This window comes from Malania oleifera, chromosome 10, assembly GCF_029873635.1.
Source record: "Malania oleifera isolate guangnan ecotype guangnan chromosome 10, ASM2987363v1, whole genome shotgun sequence".
In the NCBI taxonomy this organism is placed as follows: domain Eukaryota; kingdom Viridiplantae; phylum Streptophyta; class Magnoliopsida; order Santalales; family Ximeniaceae; genus Malania; species Malania oleifera.
In genome coordinates this window covers 29,917,500-29,931,534 of record NC_080426.1, presented here as the reverse complement: position 1 = coordinate 29,931,534, position 14,035 = coordinate 29,917,500, and the positions used below count along the sequence as shown (strand labels likewise).

At 33.4% G+C, this 14,035-nt stretch overlaps 2 protein-coding genes across 2 annotated transcripts; both read left to right on the top strand.

Annotated features, from left to right (window-relative positions):
* Positions 1-5,356: 5,356 nt before the first annotated feature.
* On the top strand, positions 5,357-6,349 carry LOC131166584 (cytochrome P450 76T24-like). Its single transcript, XM_058125173.1, has one exon. It carries the CDS (start codon positions 5,357-5,359, stop codon positions 6,347-6,349), a length of 993 nt encoding a protein of 330 aa, XP_057981156.1.
* Positions 6,350-6,594: 245 nt separating this feature from the next.
* On the top strand, positions 6,595-7,194 carry LOC131166583 (cytochrome P450 76T24-like). The gene has a single exon (XM_058125172.1). It carries the CDS (start codon positions 6,625-6,627, stop codon positions 7,192-7,194), a length of 570 nt encoding a protein of 189 aa, XP_057981155.1. The 5' UTR covers positions 6,595-6,624.
* Positions 7,195-14,035: the final 6,841 nt, after the last annotated feature.

Below are 14,035 nucleotides of genomic sequence, written 5' to 3'. Positions count from 1 at the left end.
CGGTTTTGATTGTTGCTGAATTAGCTAAGGATCCTCTTATTTGAATATTTATTAAAGATCCAATGTCAATCGCAAAATTTGTGAAGTATATGCTAACTTAGCTAATTTTATGTGATTCATAATATCTCTTTGATTAACAACTGTGTTATGTAACTCCTTTTAAAATCTATCCTTGTATCGCTTAGTGTTCATGTTGTCATCCATTGAAATAAGAAATATTATTTTTTTTTCAAAACAAATCCTCTGTTCTTTCATTTTTTTTCTTTGCATAGTGTTGAAGGCTTTACATTATTTTCATTGTTATTTTTTTAATAAAGTACATATAGTTGTCAATATCAATTTAGTGAAATGTACTCATTTTATTTTTAAGTTAAGAACACACTTTTTTCGATCAATTTTATTTGGTTAAAAATAAATAAGAATAAATAAATAAGCAATGATTTTTGTATGTATTTCCTTTTTTGTTATATAGTGAAGAAACTTATCATCAAAATGTGTTCGAGTATCTTATTAGTTTTCTATTGAGGAAAGTACACTTAGTTTCCTCTTGATCGAACTTATAAATTGACACTTACACCTCCTCCTAAACTATTTTCATGATTTTTTTTTTTTAAAAAGGTAAATTTATTAAAGGAGTGACAAGCAAGAAGTTTCAATCCTCCTGGACGAAAGAAAATTACAAAAGAGGAAACTATCTTCACGATTGTAAAAAGTTTCTTCCATGAACAAAAAAAGAGATAAACCCAACGGATATTGTAATGCATATAACATATGAATGGTTAATCCATATAAGCATAAGGAATATAATTACTGATAAATTTTACAAAATGAGCATGGTGAAAATGCTCATAAGGGAAAACAAGACAAGAAATTATTTTGAGTTGTGGATGATAAAAGATCAAAATAAATAACATATTAAAAATATAAAAAAATAAAAATACACTATATCGGCATTACATCGGTTGTATAATATAAATTAATAAAGTAGCATATACTCCATGCATATTATAATTTTTGCTTATTCATATAATATTTATCTAATGATTAACATTGTACTATCTAAAAAAATAATCAAATAAATAATTTTAATTTAATAAATGAAATATTTTTTTTATTAATAAAATTTGACATATTTTATACGTATTAAATATAAATAATATTTAAAACTTCACAACAATTCTGACAAGTATCACATTAGTCTTTTTGTGTGTGTGATTATAAATTTTTTCATAATTTATATTTATAAATTTGTTATTTATATTTTTAAAATTTAAATTATATTTCATTTTAATATAATTTGGATTTAGAAATTGTGTTGGATTTGAATAAAATGTAATATAAAATTATATTAATATCTCTCTAAATCCACCCAAATCAAATTTTAAGGTCTGAAATTCATGCTTCCAAACACAATATAAGAAAATTTATTATTCATTGTATTTTCCTCCATACCAAATGCTATTAAAAATTAAAAAAAAATATTCTAATATGATTGAAAATTAAGAAAAATAAAAAATTATGGGTTTGTAAAATATAAGTTTTATTTATTACTGTGATTTATATTGTTACTTTCCTTAATAATCAAACATAAAAAATAAAAAAAAAAATCCCTTCATAACCACTTCTTCTTTCTTTAATATATTTTTCAAAAATTTTAGATAAAATAATTTTAAATTTTTAAAAAAGTTTTTAAATTTTATATTATATTTTATTTAAATTCGTAGAATACAAATTGGATAGTTAAAATCTGTGCTGCTAATGGTAGCATGAGTTCCAAGTTATTTTATTAAGAATAAGGTGGGCGGGGGAGATCAAGGCCCATTATCTCGTGCTGAAAATTATGGGCCGTAAAGATTGGTTGTCGGAAGCTCCAAGGGAGGCTCCGTGTAATGGGCCGACTGAATTAACCGGTTGCACTTAACACCCATGTTGGTCTTCTCTTTCCTTGATTTTTTCCATATTTAAAATTTAAAATTTTTATGTTTGATTATGAAAATATATATATATTTTTAAAAATAAAATACGTAACAAATCAATAGACAATTAAACTACTCCTAAAGATTAAAGGAGAGGTAATCCTTTAAGTAATAAAAATCAAAATTTCACGTTTCCCAAAATAGAATAACATTTTTCTACGAAAATATCTTGGGTTAAGAGTTATTATTTCATAGCATCCCAACATTTTCTAATTATATATGATGTAACCCTTAAGCTCTATCTTCAGTTATATTGGGAAGTGTGCATTCATCTTTTTCACATTTATATTGGAAGTTGAAGCATCATCAACTATTAATCTTTGAGCGGTATAGATAATTTTGACACACTTTTAAGTTTTTATATATTTGTAGTCCTTTATTAATCTCTTTTGTCTATTAGTTTCCCTCAATCTCGATTCATTCATTAATCTTAGCCCTCTCTTTACCCCTAACGTTTCTCTATATGCATTGTCATGCTTTGAAACTACTTGCACTGTTTTGCCAACTATGTTAAATTATTTGTTAAAGAGCTTGCCTTTTGCTTCACTCACAGCAATTCCTTATTAAAGTAGTTCCAAGCATATGGGAAGCCCCTTTTCAAAGTAGAATTTCACTTACACAATGCCCTTTTATTTCACAAACCCCACTTGTTATTGCTCAAGAGGCCCTAGACAAGCCCAGCAACTCCTTCCTCCCTATGCTGATCAAGAACCTTGATCTTGATCACATAGTACAATCACTTTCCTTTGCTTAGATGGGACGACAATGCAAGATCATTTCGTCAGTTGGATATTCGGCCAACTCGACTCTCGGGACACATCTTCATTACCATCCACAGTCCCCGCTGACTTACAGAGAACTCTCATTATCCACGGTTTCCGCTGGCTCACAGAGCGAACTCTCACCATCCACGGTTCCCGCTGGCTCACAGAGTAAATTCTCACCATTCACAGGTATCGCTGGCTCCGTGAGTATATTTACCTGAAATTGAACCCCCGATAGGCCGATACTCCTTATGTGCTGATGTCTTTTCATCGCTCCATGCCCATGGGGAGACACTCATGTTTTTAGTCTATATACGAAAATGTGCTTTCTTTGTCTAAAAAAAAATATATTTTCCTATTCCTAAGGTTGCTATATACTGCAAACATAAATTTTCTTACATTTTTAAAATGGATCTATGTTGTTTAAATATCTCATTTTTCTTAAAATAGTTGCAATGTGGAGCTTTATAATAGAAAATTATATACATTAGCATTTTTCTTTTTAAAATACATATTAAATAATATAACGAAATGTTAATTAACAATAATATACAACTTGGACATGTTATTTACAAAAAAATGACAACTATTTAATAGTTGAATTAATCTTAACTAAGTTTGATAAATGAAAATTTCACTATATCTCTTCCACCTAGACTTAGTTAAACAAACGACCATGGCAACTATAGAAAATTTGTTCATTATCGATTCAAAAAGTATCATATATTTTTATCTTAATATGGAGATAATTTGTACTTGTGGGATTGCTTTAAAAATTATATTGATTTAAATATATTGCTGTTAATTTTTTATTTTGATGGGTAGGAAATTTTCTTTCTTATAATTTAGTGGTTTGTGGGTTTTATGATTATAAGGATTTCTCAATAGTGTGCTCTTGACAATGCATATTAATAAATATGGGGTATTTTTGAATTTGAAATCTAAACATGTTGAACTTCATTGGCTTGGTTTGTCCCAAACTTAATATACCAACTGCAAGTTGCAAATGTGAGTTTCTACTTTTTAACAGAACAATTCCAAACTTATGCTATGTTTAAGAGCATAATTTTTTTAGGATAAGGACTTAGATTTGTTTAAATTTAAATAAAATTCAACGCCATTACACTTCATTCACTTCCATATATTAAAATTTAAAGTCTCTCTTAAATAAAGGGTTAAGATTTGCTTGAAAATTAAGAAAATATTAAAGAAAAAAAAGTGGGTATGAAAGAATTTATTTTTTAATGTTTGGTTATCAAGAAAAGAGACAAAATAGACTAAGGAATAAAAAATTGATTTTATGAACACTTTAGGAATAAAACTTATTTTTTAGTTTTTCAAGACTTACATTAAAAAGGTAAAAAATAAAGAGTTTATTTAAATATGAAAAATATTTTTTTTTTATTTTTATCTCTAAATTTTAAAATAATTACAAAAAAGATAATTTTATTTCCTAATTTTTCCGAAAATTATACAAGGTAATATTTAGGATCGTAGGTTTTGAGATTTGAATTTAAATTTGTATGAATTCAAAAGAAACTCAATACATAATTCACAATAATCAAAGTTAGGATCATAGGTTTTGAGATTTGAATTTAGATTTGTATAAATTCGAAAGAAACTCAATACATAATCCACAATAATCAAAGTTTAAGGTCCGAATTTCATGTTCTTGTGCCCAAAGTAAAATTAGAAAGGAAGGTAGTGTTTTTATAATTATTTAGAAATTTTAAAATATAAAAAGAAATTATTCCCTTGAGCAAATAGTATCAAAACTTATTATTGTTCCTTTATTTCATACAAATGCTATAAAAATGAAAAATAAGCTTACTTTTCAATTTTTTTTGAAAAAACATAATTTATTTTTTGCAGTTAAATGTACCCTTAACATTTTTATTTTTTATTTTTTTACTCTTTAAGTTAGAGCAAAACTATGTTTAATTGTGTAAGAAAATACAGTAGAAATGATTCTTTTTTTTCTTTTCTTTTTTCCTACTCCCAAACAAAATTTTGATCCAAACGAATTCTAGTGTTCTTTTTAAATTAAGAATTTTATTTTTAAAATGGGCAAAGAAGAAAAATAAGAAGGAACTTTTCACTATATTTGTTCTCTAAATAAAATATTATTAAAATAAAAATATTTTTTAATATAATTAAAAATATTTAAAAAACAACAAACAAATGTTTGCCTTCCCAATTACACCTACTTTTCGACTCTTTGAATTGTTGGTGCTCTGTAAATTATGGTGGTGGCGGTGGTTGTGGTGGTGAGAGAGGGGGGCTGTTTACCTGTGGGAACAGTGTAAACTCATTGTCCATGATTTTTATTATTAATTATTTCTATCTTGAAGAGAGAAACACCATTGTGCACCAGACATCTTTGAACTCCTAATTTTTTTTTTTCTTTTTAATCTAGTATTCGACCAGAAATTATCCTGAGAACCTCCCTCCACGTCTATGTGTATATGAAGGGACGTCGTGCGAACTACCAACCCATTTACAACAAATGGAAACTGAAATATTTGGGTGAGCATAAATTGAGAGCCGAAGGTATACACTGCATAACACGCAAAATCGATCTGTAATTTTAAATCACAGTGCTCACCGTTTGATATTATGGATTATCTCATACTAGTCATTGCATTTTCCACAGTTTGGATACTCATTCGTGCCCTCAATTCTGCCGTCCTATCCCGCCGGAACTCACCGGCGGCCCCGCTGCCTCCCGGCCCGCCCCGTCTCCCCGTCCTAGGAAACCTCGTCCAACTCCGCGGCGGGTCCCCCTACCAAACACTGTCCGCTTTCGCCAAAACATATGGCCCCGTCATGTCTCTCAAGCTCGGAACCGTCACCACCGTGGTCTTCTCCACCGCAGACGCCGCCAAAGAGGTTTTGAGCAAACACGACGCCGTCTTTGCCGACCGGGCGACCCGCCACGTCATCAAAGCGCTCGACCACCACAAGGCCTCCGTCATATGGTCGCCGGCGTCCGCCAACTGGCGCAACCTCCGCAAGATCTTGATGGTGCAAATGTTCGTGACCCACCGCCTCAACGCCAGCCAGCACCTCCGCCTGCAGAAGGTGCAGCAACTGCGCGAGCACTTGCGCCAGAGGAGCCGGAGTGGCGGTGCCGTGGATGTCGGCGGAGCAGTGTTCACGACGCTGCTGAATATGATATCGATCACTATGTTCTCGGTGGATTTGGCGGGTTACTGTTCGAAGGAATCGCAGGAGTTTGAGAGACTTGTCCTTGGGGTGATGGATGAAGGCGCAAGGCCTAATATGGCGGACCTTTTTCCGGCCCTCCAGTGGATAGATCCCAACGGTGGGCGGAAGCGGATGACACTGCTTTGTGAAAAGCTCATGGGGTACTTTGAAAAATTTATTAATGAAAGATCACAGGCAGCTAGTTCGTCTTTGAGGAATAATGATGTGTTGGATGCACTTCTCAATCCCAGTTTGGGGAAGGACTATCAGCTTAGTCTCAATGATTTGAAACATTTGTTTCTGGTAAGTGAGAACCCTACACCAAAATGGCTTATAATAATGGTCATGCTAAGGGGAATTGTCACTTTGATGACCAATTTCAAGAGTTTGATTTCTCTTTAAGAGTTTACTCCGATAAATTACTAGAGTTTCATCAATGGACGGACGATTTTCACCCTCACGAATTTAGTGTCACATCTAGTGTCCAAAGTGACGTGATAGTGACTGGAATTCCCAAATAATAATAATAATAATGTTCTATAAATCATAACTTTCTGACTATTTATAAATGGTCATTATGTAATTAAGGGGAAATAATTTTGTTCATGTACCATTTCATTTTCTTTTCTTTTTTTTTCCAGGACATATTTGTGGGTGGGATTGACACAACTGCGAGTATGTTGGAGTGGGCGATGGCAGAATTACTTCACAATCCTAAAAAGTTGGCGAAAGCCCGAATTGAGCTCCAAGAAACCCTTGATGAAGATGGACAAATTCAAGAATCAGACATTTCGAAGCTCCCTTACCTACAAGCAATGGTGAAAGAAACCTTGCGACTGCATCCTCCAGGCCCCCTTTTAGTTCCTCGTAAAGCTATGCGTGACGTAGAAATATGTGGCTTCAAAGTCCCCAAGAATGCTCAAATACTAGTTAATGTGTGGGCAATTAGTCGAGATCCCAACTCATGGTCCAACCCAAATTCATTCTATCCTGAAAGATTCTTGGAAAGTAAGATTGATTTTAAAGGACGGGATTTCGAGTTTCTACCTTTCGGTGCCGGAAGGAGGATTTGTCCTGGATTATCATTGGCTCATCGAATGATGCATACCATCTTGGCTACTTTTATTCACTTTGATTGGAAGCTCGATGGAGGTATGAAACCAAAAGACATGAACATGAATGAAAAGAATGATTTCATCTTTGTGAAGAGAGCCGAACCTCTTTGGGCTATCCCAGTCAAAGCTTGAGTAAATATTTACATATTTGATTTTAAGAAATAAAGTTAGCAATTTTGTTGTAATAAAATGCTTTGTAAAATAAAGGACATGCTTGTTATATATAGCCCATGTAATAACTAATAATGAACTTCATGTTATATGTGAGGGATTTAATAGTTTGTGTTGCTCCTCTTATGAATTACTTTTTGGTTACATAATTTGTTGTGTTGGCCCTAAAGTCGAGTCTAAAGGGGGGTGAATAGACTTTATTGTGTATTTTCGCTTCTCTCTACAAAATATAAAATCTTTGCAAGATACAAATAATTATATCACGATATAAAGAATATAAATCATGCACAAGATATAAATTAAAGTGAAGGGAAGAAACACTCAACACCAATGTTAACGTGGTTCAGCCCCTTGCCTACGCCCACGCCTTGAGTCACACCTGAGGTTTCCACAATCCACTAACACAACTCCTTCATAGGCGGAGAAACCTTTACACCACAAGAACAAATCCCTTTTTCTTATCAAGAGTCTTTCAGCAAGGCTCACCAAGAACCCTCCCCACGAGCTTTTTGCGCACTTAGAAGCAAAACAAGATATAAAAAAACTTAACAAACTTAGTGGATTTTAGCACTCAAGTATTCAATTCGGACATACGAGGTATAAATCGAGTGGGGTCAGTACTAACACGTCTGTGACATTAAGCTTGATGTGCAAGAGCTAAAGGTGCCCAAATATTCCTCCCCGATTGAAAATTATGCGCTTAGAGACGATCTTAATAAACTTAGTTCATTTTAAACACTCATGTGTCCAATTTGGGCATACAAAGTCCAAACTGAGTGGGATCAGTCCTGACAAGTCCATCACATTGAGTTGGGTGTGCCGGAGCTGATGGTGCCCAAAAACTTCTCTCGGGAGCTTTTTGTGCACTTAGAAGCAAAGTAAGGATACAAACAAACTTAGCAAACTTAGTGGATTTTAGCACTCAGGTGTCCAAGTCAAGCATACGAGGTCTAAAATGAGTGGGGTCAGTCCCGACACATTCGTGACATTGAGCTTGATGTGTCAGAGCTTACGTTGCCTAAAAATTCCTCCCCAATTTAAAATTATGCGCTTATAGGCGAACTTACTAAACTTAATTCATTTTAAGCACTCACCTATCCAATTCGGGCATACGAGGTCCAAAAAGAATGGGATTAGTTCTTACAAGTTCGTCACATTGAGCTGGACATGCCAGAGTTGAGGGTGCTCGAAAACTCCTCGCTGGGAGCACTACAAAATATAAGGTTATTAGTCAAAAATCAAAACCGTCACTAATACTTATAAATTCATCACTAATAGTATTAGTGACGAATTTATAAGTATTAGTGACGGTTTTAAATTAGTTACTATATTGGCCTTTACTACTAATTATTAATGACGAATTTATAAGTATTAGTGATGATTTTAAATTAGTTGCTATATCCGCCTTTACTACTAATTATTAGTAACGAATTTTGAAACTGTCACTAAAACCCCAATACTGTCACTATAAATTTTATAAAGGCTCGGCACAAATTCGTCACTAATAGTAGGGTATTAGTGACGAATTTTTAAAACTGTCACCAATAGTGTAGTATTAGAGAAGGATCCAAACCGTCATTAATAGTTGGGTATTAGTGATGAATTTTAAAACCGTCACTAATTGTGTAGTATTAGTGAAGGATCAAAACCGTCACTAATACTTAGTAGCCTTTAGTGAAGGATCATCATTTGTCACTAATAGTGTAATATTAGTGACGGTTTTAAATTCGTCACAAATAGTGGAGTATTAGTGAAGGATCAAAACCATCAGTAATACTTATTTAGCCTTTAGTGAAGGATTATAATTCGTCACTAATAGTGTAGTAATAGCGAATGATCAAAACTATCACTAATAGTTGGCCTTTAGTGAAGGATCATAATTCGTAACTAATAGTTGGCTTTAGTGAAGGATCAAAACCGTCACTAATACTTGGCCTTTAGTGAAGGATTAATATTCGTTACTAATAGTATAGTATTAGTGATGGTTTTGATCATTCACTAATATCTGTAGAAACCGTCACTAATTAATTAAAAATTAATATTTTTTAAATCATTAATTCCTGTGAAAATCTGTAATCACATTTTTACATAGATAACATTAAACCCTAATTATTAAAAAATTCATAAATTATAAAAAAATCTAATTCAAAATAAAATACAAATACATTATACAAATTCTAAATGTTTTATACATAAATCCCATATGTTCAGATAACAAAAAATACAAAAATACAAAAAAAATCAAAAGTTGCATCCTTCTATAGTGCATGGGATAGTGTTGATGATGGACAGCCGCAAATCCTACAAATTAAGAATTATAAAAAAAAATTAGTATGCAATTTTTGACCATATATGTACTATAAGTATCAATGATTTGATAGAAAAATAAACAAACATTCAGACAAAGTTTTAAAAAAATGATACTATTTTAAATTGCTAAATTTTATCAATTTTGAGAAATTTTGGTAGCATTTCTCCTATAAATAGGATATTTTCCATAGAGATATATTTGAAACATGAGAGTTTACACAAACAGTTCACAATAATCCAACCAGTAATTAATGAATTTTATTAGTACACAAGATCTTCATATAATCAACATTAAATAATGTAATGTGTTTATGCATCCCACAAACAATCTATATCAAACTATAGTTCTATGAAAAAATAAAATGTGATGTCAAGGTTTACATGGCTTCTTTAAGACTCAAAAACAGCTATAATAACCAAAAAGTTCGAGTTTTTTGCGCACTTAGAAGTAAAGTAAGAATACAAACAAACTTAGCAAACTTAGTGGATCTTAGCACTTAGGTGTCCAAGTCGGGCATACAAGGTCTAAACCAAGTGAGGTCAATCCCAACACGTCTATGACATTAAATTTGACGTGCCGGAGCTGATGGAGCCCAAAAATTTCTCCTCGATTGAAAATTATGCACTTATAAGCGAACTTAGTGAACTTAGTAAACTTAGTTCATTTTAAGCACTTAGGTCTACAACTCAGGCATACGAGGTCCAAACTATGTGGAGTCAGTCCCGAAATGTCCATTACATTGAGCTCGATGTGCCAAAGCTGACGATGCCCAAAAACTTGTCTTGAGGAACTTTTTTTGCGCATTAGAAGCAGAGTAAGAATACAAATACAAACTTAGTGGATTTTAGCACTCAGGTGTCCAAGTTGGTCATACGAGGTCTAAATCGAGTATAGTTAGTCTTGACACATACATGACATTGAGCTTGATGTGTTGGAGCTGACAATGTCCAAAAATTCCTACCTGATTGAAAATTATGCATTTAGAGGCGAACTTAGTAAACTTAGTTCATTTTAAGTACTTAGGTGTCCAATTTGAGCATACGAGATCCAAACTGAGTGGGATTAGTCACGACAAGTCCGTCACATTGAGCTGGATATGTTGAAGCTGGCAGTGCCCAAAAACTCCTCCCCAGGAGCTTTTTGCACACTTAGAAGTAAAGTAAGAATACAAACAAACTTAGCAAACTTAGTGGATTTTAGCACTCACGTATCCAAGTTGGGGATACAAGGTCCAAATTGAGTTGGGTCAATCCCAACACGTCCGTAACATTGAGCTTGACATGCTAGAGCTGACGGTGCCCAAAAATTCCTCCCCAATTGAAAATTATGTGCTTAGAGGCAAACTTAGTAAACTTGATTCATTTTAAGCACTCATGTGTCCAATTTAGACATATGAGGTCCAAACTGAGTGATATCAATCTCAAAAATTCCGTCACATTGAGTTGGATGTGTCGGAGTTGATGGTGCCAAAAAAATCCTCCCTGATAGCTTTTTGCGCACTTCGAAGCAAAGTAAGAATATAAACAAACTTAGCAAAATTGGTAGATTTTAGCACTCAAGTGTCCAATTCGGGTATACGAGGTCCAAACCGAGTAGGGTCAATCCCGATATGTCCATGACATTGAGCTCAACATGTCGGAGCTGACGGTGCTCAAAAATTCCTCCCTGATTGAAAATTATGCGCTTATAAGACAAACTTACTAAACTTAGTTCATTTTAAGCACTCAGGTGTCCAATTCGGGCATACGAGGTCCAAACTGAGTGGGGTTAATCCCAAAACATCTGTGACATTTAGGTCAACGTGCTAGAGCTACGGTGCCCAAAAACTCATCCTTGAGAGCTTTTTGCCTACTTAGAAACAAAGTTATAATACAAACAAATTTAGAAAACTTAGTGGATTTTAGAACTCAGGTGTCCAAGTCGAGCATACGATGTAGAGACCCAAACCCGAAAATTAAATAAAGAAGGAAAATTTCTAAATGGAATAGCAGGCTCTATCGACGAAGCCAATGTTCTCATCAATGAAGGCCCTTCAATGCTTCGTCGCTGAAATTCAAAGTCTTATTGACGAAGAGGTCCAGAACGTTTGAAAAATATCAAGTTTAGAGTTCATCGATGAAGCTCTTCATTCTTCGATGAAAAACCTTATGTGGTTCATCAATGAAGGCACTGTTTCATCGAAAAATTTGACAAGGTCAAGGGGTCTATAGATAGTGTTGGCATAAACACGACTTACGACTCTTAATTTTGATGATAACAAAGTAAGGTTATCTAATATTCTTCAAAGTTGTGATATTTCAAGAAAAATAGATATTGAAGCCTTGCATACTTCATACGATCAAGGAACATCTTTTGAAAGCTCATATAAAATTCAAGTGTTCAACATTGAAAGTTCAAGAATCAATGAAGCCCTGAACCAAAGAGACCTTAAAGTAATAAAGATTTGAAATTCGGAAACAAAAAGAACTCAAAGTAGTAATTTCAAGATTTCAAGGGGTTCAAGAAATGAAGGTCATGTATTGTAAGTACTTCAAGTGTAACGCCCCAACCCTCTACGTAGGCCCACAGTGCTACTAATTCATTCATTTACCTGATAATCCACATACTAATATCATGTACATAGTGGAAAACATAAATATAATCTCCGCTTATATAATACCACAATTTACTATTCCTATCCATATTCCAAATCAACTATTCACCATATGTACTCACATATATACATGTCTCCAAAACATAATTGTAACATCCTCAAAATTTTCACCATTTTAGTTTTTTATAATAATAAATTACTCCAATACCTGCATGTAATGGGCATCCCTATGCAGTGGAAAAACATAAATCACATAACCACATATACATGTATATACAATATCAGAATTCAGTATTTTCAACCATAGTTACATAATACATCTCTCTGTCTCCAGTGTTAACCTGGTCGGCTCTTTAGGTAAGTCACTATACTCTACACTACCTCAGCCCAGCCAAACTGCATACTCTCCTAGGCGCGGGACTGGCTGCTACCTCATCAAACCGACCCCCTCAACCCAGCGAACTGGGGACAGCATACTCTCCGAGCACGGCTAATGGTACCCACACACTATCTGAGATATGTGGTTGCACTCTATCTATATCTAGCAACGGTACCATGCTCTGTATTCTTTATCTGTACTGTATCTGTCTATAATCTTTCCATAAGGATCTGATACTATATATATATACATACTATACTCTTTTTACTGTTTTCATTATATTTCCGAAATAACCATAACACTATATTTTTGTACTGTAAATACTGTAATATCTGTAGCATCTTGATGCTACAACTGTGTAATTTATATGTACTTTCTTTCTATATAATTTGTCTTTACTTCCTTTCTGTATAATCTAAGTATTATGGCATTTAGGAAAACGTAACTTTCTATATACATTGAATATACTATTTTGAATAAATATATGTATACTGATATATATATATATATATATATATATATATATATATATATATATATACCTGTCTATGAAATCATCTGAAATACACTGTATATGTATACAAATTCTGTCTATATAAAATCTGCAATTTCCATCTATAGCTGTATAACTTGAAATACTGAAAACCTACATAAAACTTCATATCAACATCATGTACTCAGGCCACACATACTTTGAAAATTCACATTCTATATAATATCTGGTATACATGCATATATATATATATATATAATTTCTAATAACATAAATAAATCTCCTAGTATATATATATATATATATATATATATATATATATAATTTCTAATAACATAAATAAATCTCCTAGTATATATATATATATATATATATATAATTTCTAATAACATAAATAAATCTCCTAGTATAGCATATTTCCCTTACCTTAACTCTGAAAAGCCCCTACTGTACTCTAGCCCGATACCCGTAGGGCTCTCCACTCAACATCCTGAAAACCACATCCCCTAGAACAAAACATCAGTATTTCTTCATATATTTTGTTTCTTATAATTGAGGAAAAGACAAATACTAAATAAAATGTCTTACCCTGAGATTGAGACGAAATCCAAACCAACTTTTCCAACGATCAGCTCCGGCAGACTTGCAGAGAACTTCGCCAAGAGTGTCATGGTAGCCTCAGATCTTCGATCCGGTGAGAAACAGGCCCGGAATCGAAAAGAGAAAGAGGGAGGGACGTAGAGAGAGAGAGAGAGAGAGAGAGAGAGAGAGAGAGAGAGAGAAGGGGATTTCCTACACTGAAATTTCATAAAAATCTGGGTTTCAGCTATTTATAGGGTTGGATTCGTCGACGAGACACGTCACCTCGTCGACGCGTCCTTCAATAATTTCATCGACGAACTTCCTCCCTCGTCAACGAATTTCAAACTATCCCAAAAACCCCACTTGGTATTTTCTCGTCGATGAGGCGTAGCTTCGTCGACAAGGTCCTCTTATGCGCTCGTCGACAAACTCCCTGTGTTCGTC

Bases quoted from the DNA above. Each gene is read 5' to 3' on its own strand.
- LOC131166584 (XM_058125173.1), top strand. From the start codon at position 5,357: ATGGATTATCTCATACTAGTCATTGCATTTTCCACAGTTTGGATACTC.
- LOC131166583 (XM_058125172.1), top strand. From the start codon at position 6,625: ATGTTGGAGTGGGCGATGGCAGAATTACTTCACAATCCTAAAAAGTTG.